Source organism: Bufo bufo, chromosome 6 (genome assembly GCF_905171765.1).
Source record: "Bufo bufo chromosome 6, aBufBuf1.1, whole genome shotgun sequence".
Lineage (NCBI taxonomy): Eukaryota > Metazoa > Chordata > Amphibia > Anura > Bufonidae > Bufo > Bufo bufo.
In genome coordinates, this window is record NC_053394.1 from 104534535 (window position 1) to 104554788 (window position 20254).

At 45.9% G+C, this 20254-nt stretch overlaps 1 protein-coding gene across 4 annotated transcripts in view; it reads right to left on the minus strand.

Moving 5' to 3' along the window:
• Positions 1–10103: 10103 nt before the first annotated feature.
• NSMCE4A (NSE4 homolog A, SMC5-SMC6 complex component) overlaps positions 10104–20254 on the minus strand; it is a 29202-nt gene continuing 19051 nt past the window's right edge. For 2 of the 4 annotated variants that reach the window (XM_040438032.1, XM_040438031.1), the window contains exons 9-10: positions 17701–17792; positions 15580–15648 (exon numbers count right to left, since the gene is read on the minus strand). In XM_040438032.1, the coding sequence (XP_040293966.1) occupies positions 15598–15648; positions 17701–17792 (143 nt within the window). In that variant the 3' untranslated portion in view covers positions 15580–15597. The other 2 variants (XR_005779923.1, XR_005779924.1) reach the window with 2 other exon arrangements.

Sequence of the window (20254 nt, forward strand, 5' to 3'; positions counted from 1 at the left end):
ATTACAATCAGTACAGGAAGATGATAAAACTCAGAAAAGTCACTGGTTACTTACCGATGCCAACAAGTCTGTGGGTTCTAGACCTGTACCACGGGTCAGCGGTTGTAATCTGGGGTCAGGTAGAGACTGCAGCTTTGGTGACGTAGAGGATCTAGGTCTGTTTCAGTAATATCAGGCTTCTGGTCAGGGCGATCTCTTGGCCCATCATAGACTCGACATGTCATGAAAGACATGGAGTCGCTAATTGACCTTTTTGGGAAAGCCTGTGATCCTGCCATTCTGCAGGCAGGATATTAGATGGTCTCTCATCACGTTGTGCTGGAAGATCGCCGTGGGTTCACCGTCATCTGCCAGAAACTCAAAGGCAAATGCTATGGCGAACACCCCACAGTCATAGGTGTTTCTCTGCTGATCCACGTTGAGAAATTTTAGATGTTTCAGGGGCTCATGGACCACTACACTGTAGATGTTATTAATCTGCTGGCAAACAGATAGAGGCAAATTGCTGGTCTTGATGCTGTCGGCCACTAAGATGTCGCCATTTTTGAAGCAGGTGGTCAGCCAGTGCACCCTGTCCTCGTCGTAGTGGATTTGTACGTCCTTATTTAGCACACTGTACCCTGGAAAGAGAATAGCAGCTGCGGGCTGCAGGCCATCAAAGTCTCCAAACTGATTCTGCAGGAGATCCTGGGCCTTGTTAATGATGTCATCAACCAGCATGCCTTCCTGGCCGTTGCTCTTCAGGATGGATAAGTGCTCTGGAGACAAGTTGTTCTGTGCTCTCCAGGTATAGGCCATCTCCACTTGTGGTGTTCCCAGCTCCGGGCTTCCTACATCGTTCGTAGATGGAGCGGACATGTTGCGGATCCGCAATACACCCGGCCGGCACCCCCAATAGAACTGCCTATTCTTGTCCACAATTTTGCGGAACGGATGCGGACCCATTTGCGGTTGTTTGAATGGACCCTTAATCAGAGCTAGTGCAAATGAAAACTGATTTAGTTGCCCATAGCAACCAGTCAGATTGATCCTTTCATTTTCCAAATGAACTCTGAAAAATGAAAAGTAAAATCTGATTGGCTGCTATGGGCTGTGATCACATGACCATGCAGCTTTCATATTTTCTGTGATGTTATGGCCATGGGTACAACAAGGCAGTGATAGGGGAGTGTCTATGTAACTAGCTGGTGGGAGGAGCTATAAACTAGCTGGATGTTGTTAGGGGCAGTGATAGGGATATGTAACTAGCTGGTGGGAGGAGCTATAAACTAGCCGGGTGTTGTTAGGGGCAGTGATAGGGGAGTGTCTATGTAACTAGCTAGTGGGAGGAGCTATAAACTGGCTGGGCATTGTTATGGGCAGTGATAGGGGAGTGTCTATGTAACTAGCTGGTGGGAGGAGCTATAAACTAGCCGGGTGTTGTTATGGGCGGTGATAGGGGTGTGTATATGTATCTCACTGGATGGGAGGAGCTATAAATCAGCTGGGCGTTGTTAGGGGCAGTGCTAGAGCTATGGTAGAGAAAGAAGTGCATCATGGGTTTGGTTGGATACAGCAACAGGAACATATAGGAAGGAAACAATCCAGAGGGATTGGCTTACATGGTGAAAGTGGGTCAGGAGAGTCCAAACTAATAAAGCATGGAGAAGATGTAATAAGTTAAGCACCTCTCAGAAAAAATCCCTTTAAGGTACTGACAAACAATTTTTGTGTTGTGCATTTTTTAGATACAAAAATGTTTAGTGTGCGGTCCCATCTGATGAGGTGATCTTTAGGGAGATATACCGTATTTTTCGCTTTATAAGACACACCTGATGATAAGATGCACCTCGTTTTCAGAGGATGAAAATGGTGAAAAAAATAATTTGAACTAAAAGGTGGGCTAAAATATTTTAATAAAATAACATTTAATGTGTGGACATTACCAATAGCAGCATTAAGAACCATTATTACTGTAATTAAAGGTAACAGATGAGGAAAGCTTTAGAACAATACACCTCTAGTCATCTTGAAACCCCAAAAGCTCCTCGCTACTGTCCGAACTCAAGCTCAGTGGTATCACTATCACTGGTATCTTCATACAGGACACCATCCTCAGAACCGTCCATGGCATTACTGATGCCACATTTTTTGAAGGATTTTAGAACTGTTTCATCCTTCACTGACTACCATGAAGACTTCACCCACTCACAGACTTGGATAAGAGTGGGCCTTTTCATCCGTCCACTGGGTGTAAGATCGTGATTCCCAGCAGCCATCCGTTTATTCCACTCCTCTCTCATAAAAACCTTAAATGGCTTGTTGATTGAAACATCCAGAGGTTGCAGCTGGCTAGTAAGCCCCCCAGGAATCACCGCTAGATGAGTGTTCACGTCCTTGAACCTCTTTTTTGTGGGTTCACTGATATGTGCCCTAAACTGGTCAAGCACAAGTAAGGCCGTTTTTTTTCAGAAGCCCTCCAGGGCTTTTGGACCACACTTTGTCGAACCCACAGTCTCATGCCATTTTCGTCCATCCACCCTTTGTCGTGTACATGCACAATTGCGCCTCTTGGAATCGCCTCTTTTGGCATGTTCTTCCTCTTGAAAATCAGCATTGGTGGCAGTTTGGTTCCATCTGCGCAGCAGGACAACACAACCGTGTAATGGGTTTTCTCATGTCCTGAGGTCTTCACTGTTACAGTTTTTGCGCCTCTGACATCAACGGTCCTGTTCGATGGAACATCAAAGGTTAACGGGACTTCATCCATATTCCCAATCTGGCCTATTTCATAGCCATTTTTCTTTCTTGCAAATTTGTGAAAAGACACAATCTTGGATTCATATTTTTTTGGCATTTTTTGCGCAATTCCAGTTTTGGTGCGCATAGCAAGGATCCAGTGAACTCATCAATGCCTTTCTCTGCAGCTAGACGCTTGGCTTCATATATGATCATTTTTGTAGATACTGAGAAGCCGTTGTTTCTGTGACATGTGATCCACTCTTTAATTTCCACATATATCTGTGGTCATTTTGCAGAACACCCACGAAAAGTGGCTTTTCCCCTCCACTTTGGAGGGGAAAAAAGTGCATCTTATAAAGCAAAAAATACAGTAGGCTCACAGCTGATGTTCAGGCAGTGCAAGCACCAAAGGGTGACAACTTCATTGCCACTCGTTTGGACCGGCCTGATTTAACAGGCCAATGCAAACTGAATGTGGGAGGAACAATTGCTGCTGCCGTCGTTACTCCCTCAGACAGTTCAGTTGACTATGGGCACCACATCCTTGATTACAAATGGAGATGTGCTGCCAATAATCGTGCATCTTACATCCTGATGAATGTTGCCCATCTGGTCATTTGTCAGCAGCTCGATTATACCAGCCAATTATTGGGAACAAGCATTACTATGAACACTTGTTCCAGATAATTCATGCCACTTTGCATAAATTAATAGTACAAGCGACAATAAGAAACTTTTTAATATGTCTTATCAGGAAGAAATGTCTAGTTCTCATGTTATTACTTGTCAATACAAGTCTATGGATAGGTGAGGGGCGAGGAGTGAAACAGAGAAGAGAGGTACAAAGAGCTGAATAGGAAGTTTATATCTCAATACAAGTGCATTTTTCACAACCATACAGGTCAGTACTTCTGTAATGTCCTCTATGATCCTGGGCTTCTTCTGAGTGAATAAAAGAAGGTTCTACACCAGAATTTATATCCACACCTTTTGCTTTACAAAAAGGGATGAGACAGGGATGTCCAATATGCCCATTATTATTTAATTTGGCCTTAGAACCTCTGTCAAAAGCAATAGAAAAAGGGATGACAATCTCAGGTATTCACATAGGAAATATAGAAGTGAAACATGCACTCTTTGCAGACGACATTTTGTTTTTCTTGACTATGGTATTCATGTGAGGGAGATATTCTTGCTACTTGACCAGTTTAGTGAACTATCAGGCTTTAAAGTAAATAAACACAAATGTGAACTACTGGACTTAACCCCCAACTCTTTAAAAGGAAGGCTCAAACAAGTTAATGATGTTGTAGTCGCCATGGCTAAAGAGTCCATAAGATACCTAGGCATATTAATTGTGAGATATCCACTGAATTACCCCCCTCTAATTAAAAAAGTGCTAAGAGACATATCTAGATGGATGAAACTTCCACTATCATTGCTGGGAAGATGCCATATGCTGAGAATGATGAGTGTACCAAAACTATTCTATTTGATACAAACCATACCGTTACTGATAAAGCACACTGACATTAAACAATTAGAGGCAGCATTCTGGTCTTTTATATGGGCAACTAAAAGATCAAGAATATCCTTGACCACACTTCAGCTAGATAAACAAAATGGAGGAACATATTTCCCTGATCTACGAACATACAACTTAGCCAGCCTATTAAGACACTGTTTTGATTGGCTGAGGGGACAAAGTCGATATTCCAATTATAAATTGGAATGTAGACTGTTTGCCCCTTGGAATCTGACTACTCTCCTACACATAAAAATACTCCGAGCTAGCTACCTTAGCCAGGTACAGCCTAATGTTTAAGGATACATATGCAACATGAAAGGCAGTACGGAAAAAATATGGCCTATCTTGGCAATGCTCTAAATATTTAGATCCCCTGACGCTAAATCTGCCAGTTACAGGGAACACCATAAAATGGAAAGAACCAAAAACTATAGATGACTTTTGGAATATAGAGGACAAGCAATACTACACATTTCAAGAGTTCAGGAGTAAGACGGGGATTGACAAGTCTTCCTTTTTACTCGATTATAGGATAGTGGTAATATTAAGAGAAAAACTGAGATTATACACCTGAAATTCAACAGAACGAGACTCATTAATAGGACAACCAGGGGAAAAAATAACGCCATCCACTATTTATAAAGATATCCGCCATTATATATCTAAAACACTAGTGCGAAACATCTTTAAACAACGGAAGAAGGATATCCCGGAGATAGATACACCAACAGATGTAATAAAAGGCTGGGAGATGGTGCGCATGTCTACTGTAAATGAGGTATGGAGAGAAACGCAATTCCGCATAATGCACAGAGCAATATATGGTTTCTTTACAAGACAAGGTCAGTCCAATAAAATGAAAACTGCCCTAAATGTAAAAAGGAAAATACGAACTTGTATCATTGCCTATGGACATGCACGAAGTCTCAACTATTTTGGGAAAGCATAAGACGGCTCATAAAGCATAACCTTAATTTTACAGTATTGAATGACCCACGCTTGGTGGTGTTTCAAACTATGCCTGACATGACCCACTACCAAGGGTACTACACTTATTAATACTAGCAGCTAAGAGATATTTGCTGGAGAACTGGCTAAACCCAAAATGTCCAACAATGATTGAAGTAGTCAAGCAGCTGAAACGATGCTTGCTATTAGAAATGGTAGAAGTGGAACAGAGAAAAACAATGATGTCCACACAATTTTTCAATAAATGGCAAACCTGTATTGAAGCTTTTCTCTCAAATGACAAAATACAGGCGATTGTGTTACCTTTTTGCGACACCATATGGTATCACAAGGGACTTATGTAAGAGGCAAGACCAATATAATATAAAATATAAAGTGTATTGTATATGGAAACCATTTATGTCACACTGTGAATGTTACCCAAGATTGTTTACTATGTATATCCTTTGTAAAACTAAAAAAAAGAGTTTAAAAAAAAAAAAAAAAAGTTAGAAAGGAGAGTCTCCTCTACTTTCTGTATGCAGTGAATGACAACTCACCCATTCTTGAACAACCCCTTTAAGGTCTGAATACATTTTAGGGTTGTGTGATGCTATTGTTTTACAAACTTTGTAGAACTGTTCACAAGACAGGATCTTTACAGTTGATGTTCAGCTCATACCTTCATCTGAACACAGACCTTTACTAAAACTTCCTGCTGTACAATAGTATTTCCATTCCTGTGTGACACATTGAAAGACCACCAGGTGGCAGCCTACTGGAGCAGCTGTGAGGGAAATGAAGCATTACACAATACACATTGTCCATGCAATGCAAACAACACTCTCTGTAGATGTTTCCTGCTGATAGAGAAGCTTCCTGAAAAAGGCCCCCTCTTATTAACGCACAGATACAGTGCGGTCCCATATTTCTTCAAGCTGCTCGACCATTACAACAAGGGATGAGCCAATGTTCGGGTTGTGGTATATGCTGAATTGCCTTATGGATTCCGATACCACTGACCATAACGCAATGCCTTTAGAGGCATTCAGTTATTCATTCCGTCATAATTAGAGAGGAGTGAATTTCCGCTTATGAAATTCATTTGCGATTCGTTTACTGGTAAAAGCAGAATTGCGTTATGGATTCCGTTACCACGGACCATAACGCAATTCTATGACTGAATGCCTTTAGAGGCATTCCGTTATTCATTTCATCATAATAGAAGTCTATGGGCTGCAAAACGGATCCGTCCCATTTCCGTTATGCAGGGGAGTCCTCTCCTGCATAACGTAAACGGGACGGATCGTTATGCAGCCCATAGACTTTTATTATGGCGGAATGAATAACGAAATGCCTCTAAAGGCATTCAGTCATAGAATTGCGTTATGGTCCGAGGTAACGGAATCCATAACGCAATTCTGCTTTTACCAGTAAACGAATCGCAAACGAATTTCAAAATATGAAATTCGCTCATCCCTCATTACAACACTGACACACTTGCGGGTGGCCAGTTTATAGATTTCATAAGTGTCCATGCCAGCAGATAAATCTCATGGGAAAAAAAAAAATGCAAATATCGCTAGGGCAGCAGATGTTGACACTGAGATAGGCTATGACTATTGGCCAAAGTATAATCTGGCATGACCATGCCAAACAAGTTAACACATGTGAGGCCATCTTGAAAGCCTTAAAGCTGTTTCACACATGCGAGTCCATTGCGGAAATCCGGCTCCGTGTGTGAGGGTGATCCTCCATTCTGGACTTGCAGGAGAGCATGGCATGATCGTGATTTATAATGCTATGTGCCTCTACATGACCTTACGGATTCAGGACCATACTGACAGCGTTATGTCACTATAATCCTGTAGAAGTAAGGTCAAGCAGAGACACACAGAATCATAAATCATGATAATGCCATGCTCTCCTGCAAGTCCAGAACGGAGGATCACACTCGCACACAGAGAGCGATACCCGCCATGGACTCGCTCATGTGAAACATCCCTTAAAGGTGACATGACAACAGGTATTTTACTATATTCAATTTATGCAAAGCAAAAAATGGTTGCTGCACGATATCATTCTCCCCGGAGAGAGCACTATGACATATCGTGGTCTCCAAGTCTGGAAGCCGATTCAAGTGACAGACACCATGCCCATGCTGCCTGGGACCAATAATCAGAGCCAGGACTACATGAGTACAGGATTACATTATGATGTCAACTAGTTAGCACTGATCCCTGTTAGGACATCTCGTATAAAATAAAACTACAGACAGGTACACTTTTTTGCATGTGTAATGCTACCACATCACAGTGTCTTCTGTTTCATCCTAGCCCAGTTACATCCATACATTCGGAACCATTTATTATAGGGACCTGGTCATGTTATTTCCCCTGGGCGATCAGTCTCTCCTGTGTGGCTGACTTCCTGTGAACTACAGGATTATAGTGCTTATCGAATCCCTCCTGGCAGCTCTCAGCACCTCTCTTTACCACCCATCTGCACACTCCTTGTTCCTCTGTATGTCCCTATACGCTGATGAAGATATACATTTGTGCCTTATTTAAGAGAGCCAGAGTGAAGTGATATAATGCGTGACGTACTGTAATGATATGAGTTCATGTAGCGATTAGCTGCTGAGCTGTAAAACTCCAATGACTCACACTAAGGGCTCATGCACACAACCGTATGTATTTTGCGGTCCGCAAAACACAGATGACGTCTGTGTGCATTCTGGAGTTTGTGGCACGGAACAGCTGGCCCCTAATAGAACAGTCCTATCCTTGTCCGTAATTCGGACAATTATAGGACATGCTCTATTGTTTTGTGGAACAGACATACGGAAACGGAATGCACACGGAGTAACGTCCGTTTCTTTTTGCGGACCCATTGAAATGAATGGTCCTGCATACGGTCCGCAAAAAAACCCAAAAAACAAACGGACCATTCGGGCCTAAGAGTCCATTCAGATGTCCGTATGTGTAGTTCCATGTGCTGTCCGCATTCGTAGATCAGTTCCGTGGCCCCACAAAAAAGATAGAGCATGTCCTATTCTTGTTCGCAACAATTTGCGGTAGGGCTGCACGATATGGGAATTTTGTGCGATTGCGATTAGGGCCCTAAAAATTGCGATAACGATATGCGATGCAATATTTTAAGGGAATTGTGCTAGAGGTCTATTTGCTTGGATTTTCCCATATGAGCCTCTGACGCGGCTGGGTATGACATAGTTATGGGGGATCTGTGGATGATGCACTGTTATGGGGGATCTGTGGATGATGCACTGTTATGGGGGATCTGTGGATGGCGCTGTTATGTGGGGGATCTGTGGATGGCGCTTTTATGTGGGGGATCTGTGGATGGCGCTGTTATGTGGGGGATCTGTGGATGGCGCTGTTATGTGGGGGATCTGTGGATGGCGCTGTTATGTGGGGGATCTGTGGATGGCGCTGTTATGTGGGGGATCTGTGGATGGCGCTGTTATGTGGGGGATCTGTGGATGACGCTGTTATGTGGGGGATCTGTGGATGACGCTGTTATGTGGGGGATCTGTGGATGGCGCTGTTATGTGGGGGATCTGTGGATGGCGCTGTTATGTGGGGGATCTGTGGATGGCGCTGTTATGTGGGGGATCTGTGGAGGACACTGTTATGGGGGATCTGTGGACGACACTTATGAGGGATGTGTGGAGGACACTGTTATGGGGGATCTTTGGAGGACACTTATGGGGGACCTGTGGATGACGCTGTTATGGGGTGGATCTGTGGATGGCACTGTTATAGGGGATGTGTGCTATGACACATAGGGCCATGATTGGGGTCAGCATAAGACACACATATAGCATCTTATGCTGGTCCCCCTCATGGCTCTATGTGTCCCATCATGTGTCCTAAACTGCGCACATAACTCTCCTATTGATCAAATGGCCAGCCTCTGTACTCATTTTCACTATGAATGCACGGAAGTGAGTGGGCCGGCCGGCGCGTGACTGACGTCACTGTCACGCTCCTCCCACTTAATTCAGGAAGCAGGAGCGTGACTAAGTGACGTCAGTCTCGCGCCGGCCAGCTCGCTCGCTGCAGTGCATTCATCGTGAAAGTAAGTACAGAGGCTGGCCATTTTATCAATAGGAGAGAGGACATTTTATCAATAGGGGCCCCTTCATATATAATCACTCCATTTTCGGGTCGGCCGAAACGCCATATCGCATTTGGCGATTATCGCGATTCGATTATTTTTGCGATATATCGTGCAGCCCTAATTTGCGGTCCGCAAAACACTTGCGGACGTGTGAATGGACCCTTAGTGTGATGATACTCTGCCACCTTTGGTGCTGCAAAACCAGAGGCGTGATGGGAAATGTAGGCTGCTTTAGGGAGGCGAAGAAGGTACGGCAGACTATTCATAATCGGCACATCAACTATAACCGGTATCCAAAAGGCATAGACAAGAGCATCTACATACAGCACTATACAGGCATTGAAGTGCTACTTTAAGGCTAGTTCCACAGCTGCGCTAAAGCTTTCCGGCAGGCTGTTTGTTCCAGCAGAGAAACATCCTGCTATTGTTCACCGTATCCAGCCTAGCCAGATACTGCCGTTCACTACCAAACCCCTTTAACTATAATGGGATCCGGCAGGGATTCGTCCAGTTTCCGGAATAAGCGCCAGATTTCGTCTGGACAAAAAAACTGTGTGTGCACCAGTTTATGTCCAGCCGTAACTCAGCTCTCATGCCGGAAACCAGCTGGATTCCATTATAGTCAATGGGGTTCATTGGGGAACAGAAGTATCCGTCTATGCCAGATATGGTGAACTCTGGCAGAACCGCCTGCCGCATAGCTTACCGCAGGTGTGGAACTAGCCTAAGTAAGGAATGAACAATAACCAAAGGATGGTGTAAAGTAAACTTGTTTATTTGGATTTTCAAACTCAGAATACAAAATGTTCCTAGAATTTACAAAAATTAAAACACTTTTGTAGCAAATGTAAAATAAATATAGTTGTTTGCAACATTCAGGTAGAAGGTCGTTTTCTTAACTATATAAATGCCATACAATATGGTTCATAAAATATTTGACATATATGTACAAACTATATACATAATAAAATTTTTGCCATTTATTACATTTATAACAATTTACAGATGCTTTGAATAACAGAAAGGATATTTAGCAAGGTAAAGACTTTTTCAAAACTAAAAAAAAAAAGAATACAGAAAATAAGTTCAAACACCACATCACTTAGGGTCATATACACAGAGCAGGTAAAGGATGCAGACATCTTTGCACTTTTTTATTCTTCATTTGCTTTCAAAACAGCCTGCATTAAAATGTTCTACTGTGCTGTCTGTAAAACTTCAACATAGCTGGCTGTCCTTCTGACACAGATCACATTGTTCCAGGGAGGCAGAGGATTTTGTAAACAGGAAATCAGAGTGTGGAGAGCGGGGAAAGCATCCAAGCCAGCACGGACAGCAGATTACACAGGCTGTACTGTATCAGAGATCGGGAAGATAGCACACACTAGTCGTTTTGAAGTAGGAGGGTGTTAATCACATAGGCTGCGTATGAGTGTAGAGAGCAAGCAAAGCATCCATGGCAGACTCTGCTGGGGGCAGAGGAAATCACACACTTCTCAGTATCAGCGACTGTCGTTGTAAGCAGAGGAGATCCCATAGGAGATATAGAGGGGAAATTAATACAGGAATGAAGCTTTGCTCATACAACAGAGTTAATGAAGGCAGTAGCATCGTGGATACATGGACCTCAAATCTAGCAAATATTACTGAGAGGGACACACCCACATGAGAAAAGCCTGAAACTAATAGCAGACTGTAAGTTGTACATCAGGGCTCTAAAAATTATGAAAACATGAGAATTAAAGCCTGAAACTTAGATCACCATTTTAATCTCAAGGTAACAAATTTTATATGGATACCTGAAGTAGCTGAAGTAGGCCGGACACAACTGATATACAGGTGAAACTCGAAAAATTAGAATATCGTGCAAAAGTCCATTTATTTCAGTAATGCAAATTAAAAGGAATTACATTAATGCAGCTTAAAATTAGAATTTTGTGAAAAGGTTCAATATTCTAGGCTCAAAGTGTCACACTCTAGTCAGCTAATTAATCCATACCCCCTGAGCAAAGGGTACCTTAAAAATAGTGACTTTGGGGTTTCATAAGCTGTAAGCCATAATCATCCAAATTATGCAAATATCTCGCTTTGCATTAATGAGTCTATCTTATATATTAGTTTCGCCTTTTAATTTGCATTACTGAAATAACGAGATTTTTGTATAACTTACCAGTAAAATCTCTTTCTCGCTCTTCCTTGGGGGACACAGAAGACCTTGGGTATAGCTCAGCTCCCTAGGAGGCGTGACACTAAGTGAATACTGTTAAGCCCCTCCTCCAGCAGCTATACCCTCAGCCTGGAGAGAGAGACAGAAGGAAGGAAGGGACGGGATGGAGAACAGCCTTGTCGTGGGGAAGGACAGAAAGGCTCGGAACAAGGAAAAAAAGGACGCTAATTCAGACACCCGTCTGAGAGACATGATGGCCACAAGGAACAGGACCTACAGGACAGAGGCATAGAGAGATCTTCTGTAACGGCTCGAAGGGGGAAGTTTGGAGCGCCGAAAGCACAGTATTTTGTTCCCAGGGCGGTACCGGGGGACGGTACAGAGGAACCAATGAGCCACCCTATGGAGGGGCCAGGGGACGCCGGAGGAGGATGGATAGCGCCGACACTTGACTCTTCAAGGAACAGAGTCCCAGTCCCAGGTCGGACTGGAGAAAGGACCGAACCGTGGGGAGAGAAAGGCGGAGTGGGGGAACGCCCAGCTTCCCACAGAACCGCAGGTAAGATTTCCAAGACCGATAATAGACCCTGGACGAAGCACGTGATCAGGCGCAGACCAGTAGCGCGGGCGGAAGTGTCCGGCAAAGCTGGTTCATCGGCCCACGAGCAACTCTGTCCCGTAGCCACCCGGAGTGGGGGAGCAGAAGAGCGGACGGAAGGAACCGAAGGGGTCCGCCCAGTAGCCGACAGATGCCAGGACAAGTCAGGCTAAAGTCCATGTCGATGGTGCCACCGGAGGAGGGGTTCTACCATTCCTGAGGAAGGTTTAAGGATAATAAGTGACCGAAGAGTAGTCCTCAAGCAGGGACAACAGCAGGAAGGGATGAGGATGGCCTTGCTGTAGAACGCAATGCAGCTACCCCCAGTACAACAGGAAGATAGTAGTCGCGGAACAAAAAAACGGCAGGTAAGGCAGAGACAACTAACCTCGAGACGGATGAGGTATAATTGAGGGCACCATCACTACCTCAGACCCGAGCGAATGGATTACCAGTACAGGGAGTGAGAGGCTACGGCCTACAAGTTAAGGGCCAATATGGCAAGGAATAGAAGGTAAGTGCCGGAAGCGCTACCGTTACCACTGTAGAGACCCAGATTCAAGCCTGGGGGTCAACTTACCGAGAAGGTAAGTTTACAGCAGGACCCCTGCCTAGAACGGAAAAACGCAATCTGCCACAAGCGTGAGGACAGAACGCGGTAGGTACGATAATTGGGCACACGGCCAGTACAGCTAGTGTGAACGAGGGAGACGGTCCGAGGTCACAACAGGAACTCCGGAACCATCCAAGACAACAACCATACTCTCCCGAGGAGAGGGCTGTGAAGGAACAGCCTCTAAAGCCTGGCCAGGGCAGAAGCCACATCGGAGGGATATGCCCTGAGCAGGAGCCAAAACAGAGCCAGCGAGAAGAAGCAGTCGAGGCAGACGCCGGCATAACCCCTCCAATCGAAAGGAGGAGTGGGTAACAGGGTAGTCAGAGTAGGACAGCTCAAAGGCCGAATACTCTGTGTGTTGCCCGGCTCACCGCCTCGCAGAAGGCGAACACCCTGAAGAACCCAAGGTGGAGGTCCCCCAAACCTGGCATAACCGAAGCACCCAAGAGAAGTTGGGTGACCCTCCAAAGGAGAGCGGCCCGAACCTGGCAGCAGAGCGGCACTAAAAAGCAGAGGGCGCCCATAGGAAGGACTCATACCACACCACATCCGAAGAGGAGGGAATGGTAGTAGGTGAGGGAACCGTAGTCCCGCCAAAACCAACGTAGAATTAGAAGGGCGCTGCAGACAGCCCTCTTGTCCATGAAACCGCTTGCGCAGGGAAGCAAAGCAGCAGGAGGACAAAACGGGTACGCATCAAGGAGCCATGAACACTCCACAGGTGGAAGGGCCAACGAGCATAGTGGATACTGCCACAAGCGGAACCGCAAAATACTGTCCTAACCCGAGAATGAGCACCGCCTAGCTCGGTGCAGGCAGAGAGCAAGTAGACCACGTCCGGACCAGGTGGAAGCAGAATGATCTCTTCGGAGAAGAGTGGAAGGCGTGCGGCTAGTATCGTATCCCAAGAGAAACACGTATGTCGCGGGAGGAAGGGGGACATACGTACGGTCAGCCCCGTAAGCAGTGAGAATGCCAACCCACCTGGGAAGGGGGGCCACCGACAGAGCTCCACAGTATCTACAGAAGTGCAATATGCCGCCTGGAAGGGAGTCATGCACAAGACTAGTACAGTATGTGATGGAACGCAAGCAGTCCGCCAGAAAAAGGGGGATATGCACCTGGCAAACACTGCATTCGGCAAGAGTGTAAAGGCCCGCCTAAGAAGGGGGTAATGCCCAAGACCAGTACCGACTTCAGAGAAGTAGGGCATACAATATACCGCCCAGAAGGGGGTCATGCACATGGCCGCACTGTATCCAGTAGGAACGCAGGAAGTCCGCCTAGGGAAGGGGGACATGCACATGGATACCATTGCATTAAGTGAATCCACCTAACACCGTATCCTGTGAGAGTGCAACTACCCCGCCAATGAAGGGGGACATGCACGAGGCCAGCACAGCACGTACAAGGACCGCAAAATTCCACCTATGGAATGAGGGGCGGTCATGCACATGGCCAACACCGCATCCAGTGGGAGTGCAAGCATTCCACCCATGGAAGGGGGTCATGCACATGGCCAGCAACGTATCCGGTGAGAGTGCAGTATTCCGCCTAAGGAAGGGAGTCACGCACGTGGTCAGCACCACATCCGGTGAGAGTGCAAGCACCCCGCCGATGGAAGGGGGTCGTGCACATGGCCAGCAACATACCGGCGAGAGAACAACCACAGGCAGTGAGAGCGCATTATGCCGCCTAAGGAAAGGAGGCATGCACATGGCCGCCATCGAATCCAGTGAGTGCATAATTCCGCCTATGGAAGGAGGTTGTGCACGTGGCCAGCACCTCCAGTGAGAGTGCAGTATTCCGCCTATGGAAGGGGGGCATGCACATGGCCGGCAGCGGATCCAGTGAGAGTGCCGAATTTCTCCTATGGAAGGAGGTCGTGTATATGGCTAGCACCGTAGCCGGTGAAAGTGCAGTATTCCGCCTAGGAAGGGGGGTCATGCACAAGGCCAGTACCGTAACCGGTGAGGGTGCGGAATTCCGTCTGTAGAAAGGGGTCATGCACCCGGCCGACACTGTACTCGGGATGGGGGGGGGGGGGGGGGGGACGACTGCAAGATTCCACCCAGGGAAGGGGGCATGTACTTTGGCCAGCGCCGTGTGGGGGGAGCGCAACATGCCGCCTATGGAAAGGGCTGGAGAAGCCACTCTCTCACCATCAGCCGTCTTCACCCTCGGTCCGTTCCAGCAGGGTCGCCCCTTCAGCTACTGGCAGGACGCTGGAAGAGGGACTTGGCGTGCGGGCGACCCTTGCGCTGGCGGGATGCAGCAGTGCGGGTGACCGACACTGGCGCAGCTCAACCCCGGGAGAAACAGAGAGGTCTATTGCGTCTCTGTTGTCCCTGATGGTCTGGAAGAAAAAGAAAAAAGTAAAAATCTCAATTTAAACAAGGAGAAAACAGCCCTGCAAGCAGAGAGTGTCTTGCCTCCTTGGACACTAAGAAAAAACTGGCAGTCTCTCTCTCCAGGCTGAGGGTATAGCTGTGGAGGAGGGGCTTAACAGTTTTCACTTAGTGTCACGCCTCCTATGGAGCTGAGCTATACCCATGGTCTCCTGTGTGTCCCAAGGAAAATAGGCGAGAAAAATAAACTTTGCACAATATTCTAATTTTTTTTGAGTTTCACCTGTATGTGAAGGGGGCCTAATGTGGTATTTGAAAATGTGATCTCTGAAACAAGAAAACCCCATCACACTGACTTTTGGGCAGCAGATGCTTTCAGACAACTTTAAGACATGCTTAGTGACTAGAGTTTAGCTCTTTGCACAGTAACACCATTAACACGTTTGCACACCCTGAACACTAACCCATTCAATATCTCACAATGTGCACGACCAAACTACTTACCATGAAGCTGGACCGTCTTGCTGTTCATGGGGGAGGTATCATAGGTTGTTCAATTTCAAACGTTTCAACTATTTCCTTTGGGGAAGAAACATATATTTAGTATTTGAAAAAAAGACCATGGGGGACTGTTATCATTTGCGGTTGTTTTTGTCTCCGTTTTTAAAGAGGACTTTTCACTGGTCCTAACATTACAATATTGTTACCTGACAGTGTAGGGCTTTATTAGGAGAGGTCAGGGCGCTTTTCCTTTTCACATTGGCTGCTCCGTTCCCCCGCTGTGCCCCCCGTTCACTTTTGCAGCGCTGTATGCTAATTAGCAGCATCGGTCCAGGGAGGAGGAGACGGCAGCCTTTCTTAAGGGGCGTCACCTTCTCCCTGGCAGTAGTGCGGTCCAATCGCAGCGGAGAGCGGGGAGGAAAAAAAAGCTCAACTTCTCGCTGGCTGTGTCGCTAGTTGGTAACCCTGGTTCTTGGTGGGGCAACTAAGAGATATTACTGTATGGGGGCATCAAGGAAACATTATAATGTATGGGGGCAACAAGGGAACAAAGTACTTGTTTTGGGCGTTTTTTATTCTAAATGGGCATGGGCTTAATATCGTTATTGTGGCAATATTTTTGATATCGCCCAACCCTACTATAGGACACGTTCTATAATTTGCGGAACAGACATATGGATGCAGACGGCACACATGGATGACATCCGTGTGCTGTCCATATTTTAGTAGACCCCAAAAAATGAATGGGTCCGTGTGCAATTTGCAAAAAATGCGGATCAGACCCAATGCTAAATACAGTTGCGTGCACGAGACCTAAGGCATACAGACACCACAGAGGAGTTCACTATCTAACAAGCAGCAGCTGTCAGTCAGGCAGGGTAAGGTCATCCCTGACTAAATGGCCTCCATGTAATACTACATTTACATTTTGCAGGGGAAATGTCTTTCCGGCTGCAGACTGTCACCAGAATTAACCCTATTAAGCTAGCTGACATTACTCCGTTACTCCAGAAATCGAACTTTTATAATATGCTAATTAGCCTCTAGGTGCAGGGGGGGCGTTACCCCTGCTCCTAGAGGCCCCGTTCTCCCACCTCTGGCCACGCCCCCTGCTACACTAGATTGACAGGGGCAGGCAGCGTTGGTCTACTGCCAGCCCTGTGCGCTGGGGAAATCTCACGCCATTCAGTATTGGGCGCAGGCGCAGTGAGGAAGCCGGCAGCCAGCAAGCGCCCTTCACTCACTGCGCCGAATACTGAACAGAACGACACAGGAGCGAGATTTACACGGCAGACAGGGCCGGCAGTAGGAGACCAACGCTGCCTGGCCCTGTCAATCTAGTGTAGCAGGGCGTGGCCAGAGGTGGGACAACGGAGCCTTTAGGAGCAGGGGCAACGCCCCCCCTGCACCTAGAGGCTAATTAGCATATTATAAAAGTTAGATTTCTGGAGTAACGGGGGCATAGATAAAAGTAGGAATAGGCTAGCTAGGTCAGCTAGTTTAATAGGGTGACAGAAACCCTTTAAAGCAGTTGTCTGAGGTGAAGCAATCCCTTTAAGAGCTCAGGCACACAACCGTATTTTCTTTCCGTGCCCGTTCTGTATTTTTGCAGCCCATATGCGGAACCATTCCATTTCCGTATGTCAGCAAGTCCGTTCCGCAAAAAAATAGAACATGTCCTATTCTTGTATGTTTTGCGGACAAGGACAGGCTCCAATGGATGCAACACGGATATTATCAGACCACAAAATACACCCGGTCGTGTGCATGAGCCCCAAGACTTGGGCTACATGGAGACATTGCCTGTCATGTTTATATCTGGACATGCAACCTACTGAAGCTTTGTAAAAATAAAAACCCAACAATGTTGATATTTTTTTTGTCTCAAGTTGTAGAAGACTTTGCCATGATCAACTACTGTGCAAATCATGTGCCCCTGCAATTTGCTTGCCACCTTTCTGCAATTTGGGCATTTCTTTAACTCCAAATCACAGCTATAAAACAGCCATGGCAGCCAGTTGCAGATATCTGTACAAGCATGCACATTTACAAAGTCATCGGCGGGGTAACTGACCCCTCAGAAACCCCCCCCAAACATCATTTCAATACAGGTAAAAGGGATGGTCTTACCTTCCAATCCTGGTGGCTTAGACTAATGACACCTTGATATCTAGGCTGGTTTTCTTTGTCAACCTGTGACTCGCTGTCTTGAGCTATGGGCTCTGGCAAAGACATATAGGGGAGAAAGTTAACCCCTTCCCCCTGTATGCATTTGGGGCCTTAGTGAGCAAGCATTTATTTTTATTTTTTTCATCATCTCATTCTAAGAGCCATCAGGTTTTTTTTTTTTTGGGGGGGGGTCGCCAATGTATCCGTATGGGGGCTTGTTTTTTGTGGGACAAGTGGTCGTTTTTTTATGGCATTTTGGGTACACAGAGCTGACTAGTAAAGTTTTATTAACTCTTTCTGGGGGCATGGAAAAAAGAAAAAACAGCAATATTACCACCGAGTTTTTACATTGTAAGGCCTCATGCACAAAGCCGTATTTTTTGTGGGCCGCCGTGTGCACCCCACATTTTCCCTTCCACAGGTCCTGCAGTCTGTTTCAAATGCCAATTGTTGTCTGCAAAACGGACAAGAATAGGATATGTTCTATTTTTCTTTGCGGGGCTGCGGAACAGACATACTTTGAAGTAGGGCTGCAGTAAACGATTATTTCAGTATCGAGTATTCTATTGATTTATTTTTTAGAATTAATCAAGTAATCTAATAAGAAAAAATGTATTAATAGACTGTTTTCCTTTATAAAAACTCATCAGACCCCTGCCATCAGTCCAACACCCTTTGTTTCCCCCGTGCAATCAGCCCAAGTGCATCAGTTCCCCCCAGTGCCATCAGCTCCCCCACCCCAGTGCCATCAGCTGCCCCCCTAGTGCCACCAACCGCCCCCCTAGTGCCACCAACCGCCCCCCAGCTTGCCCCCTCAGTGCCCCCAACATCCCCCCCCCAGTGCCACCAACTGCCCCTTAGTGCCACCAGCTTGCCCCCCAGTGCCACCCCTCCTAGCCATGTCCCCAGCGACAGTACTTACCTTTCCTGTAGGGGCGCAGCTCCACAGCTCCTCCATCTTCTCTGCGCGCTGCACTGTCGCTCTGACGTCACACAGCGTTGGGTCATAGTGCACGTTCTTACGTGCACTATGACCTGACGATGTGTCAGGAAGAAAGTGCAGCGCGGGGCAGGGGGGGGGTGGCGGGTGACCACGTAGCGGTAAGTAATAGCAAGCGCTTCACTCCCGCTCCGTGGTCACATGACACAAATGAATCCTTGATGCAAAAAATTTACATTGAGGATTTTTTTGTGTCGAATTACTTGATTCAATCAAATAATCGTTTCAGCCCTACTTTGAAGCCTCATTGAAATCCGAGCCGGAAAAAAAATGCGAATTGGAGGCGGACCAAAACTATGGCCGTGTGCATGAGGCTTAAAGAGCAACTATACCTTTGTATCAAATTTTAATAGGATGTCTCTAATGCCCTAATAAAGCTTTTTCAAATATAGTTTGTTATCTAATTTTGCATTTTTATTGTACTTTTTCCTCTCTAAAGCGCACCATTCACTGTGAGCTTAAAACTCAGTTCTCTGTGCACTGCTGACAGCTCAGCGCTGTACGGAGTACGGACTGTAAAATTTATGAATGGGCCACATAAGCAGGGAGTACGGGCAAGGGGCACACATTGCTCCTCCTGCCCGTGTCCCCTGGAGAATTACTAACTCCTGGCATAGCACATGGGTACTCTGTACCCATCTACTATGCCAGGATTAGCTGAGCGGAGTGTGCTCCTGCTTCTGCCCGCTCCGCTAATCGTGGCATACTACATGGCTACAGGGTACCCATGTACTATGCCAGGAGTTAGTAATCCTCTGGGGGAGCACGGGCAGGAGGAGCAATGTGTGCCCCTGCCTGCTCTCACTATGCTGCGGCCCCGTTTATAAATTTCAGTCTGTACTAGAGGTGAGAGCGGATCAAAATATATGGTCTAATAATTAAAAAAAAAAGTTAAATTTAAAAAAAATAATAAACCCCAATATATTAAAAGTTTAAATCACCCCCCTTGATGATGAGGGTTCCTACCATGCATAACGGAAACGGGACGGATCCCTTTTGCAGCCCATAGACTTCTATTATGACGGAATGCCTCTAAAGGCATTCAGTTATGCATTCAGTCATAGAATTGCGTTATGGTCCGTGGTAACAAATGCTACAAATATGGTACCAATAACAACTACAGTTCGTTACTCAAAAAATAAGCGCTCTGTAGACCACAATATTAAAAAGTTATGGCTGTCAGAATATAGCGATGCAAAGAAAATTTCGATTTTTCCAAAGGTTATTTTTTTTAAAGTAGTAAAACAAAAAAAAACAAATATTCAAGTTTGGTATCACCACATTCGTATTGAGCCGCAGAATAAGGGTTCATGCACATGAACGTATTTTCTTTCCGTGTCTGTTCAATTTTTTTTTTTTTGCGGACCATATGCGGAACCATTCAGTTCAATGCGTCCGCAAAAAAAAACAGAAGTTACTCTCCGTGTGCATTCCGTTTCTGTATGTCTGTATTTCCGTTTTGCAAAAAGATAGAGCATGCCCTATTCTTGTCTGCGGACAAGAATAGGCATTTCT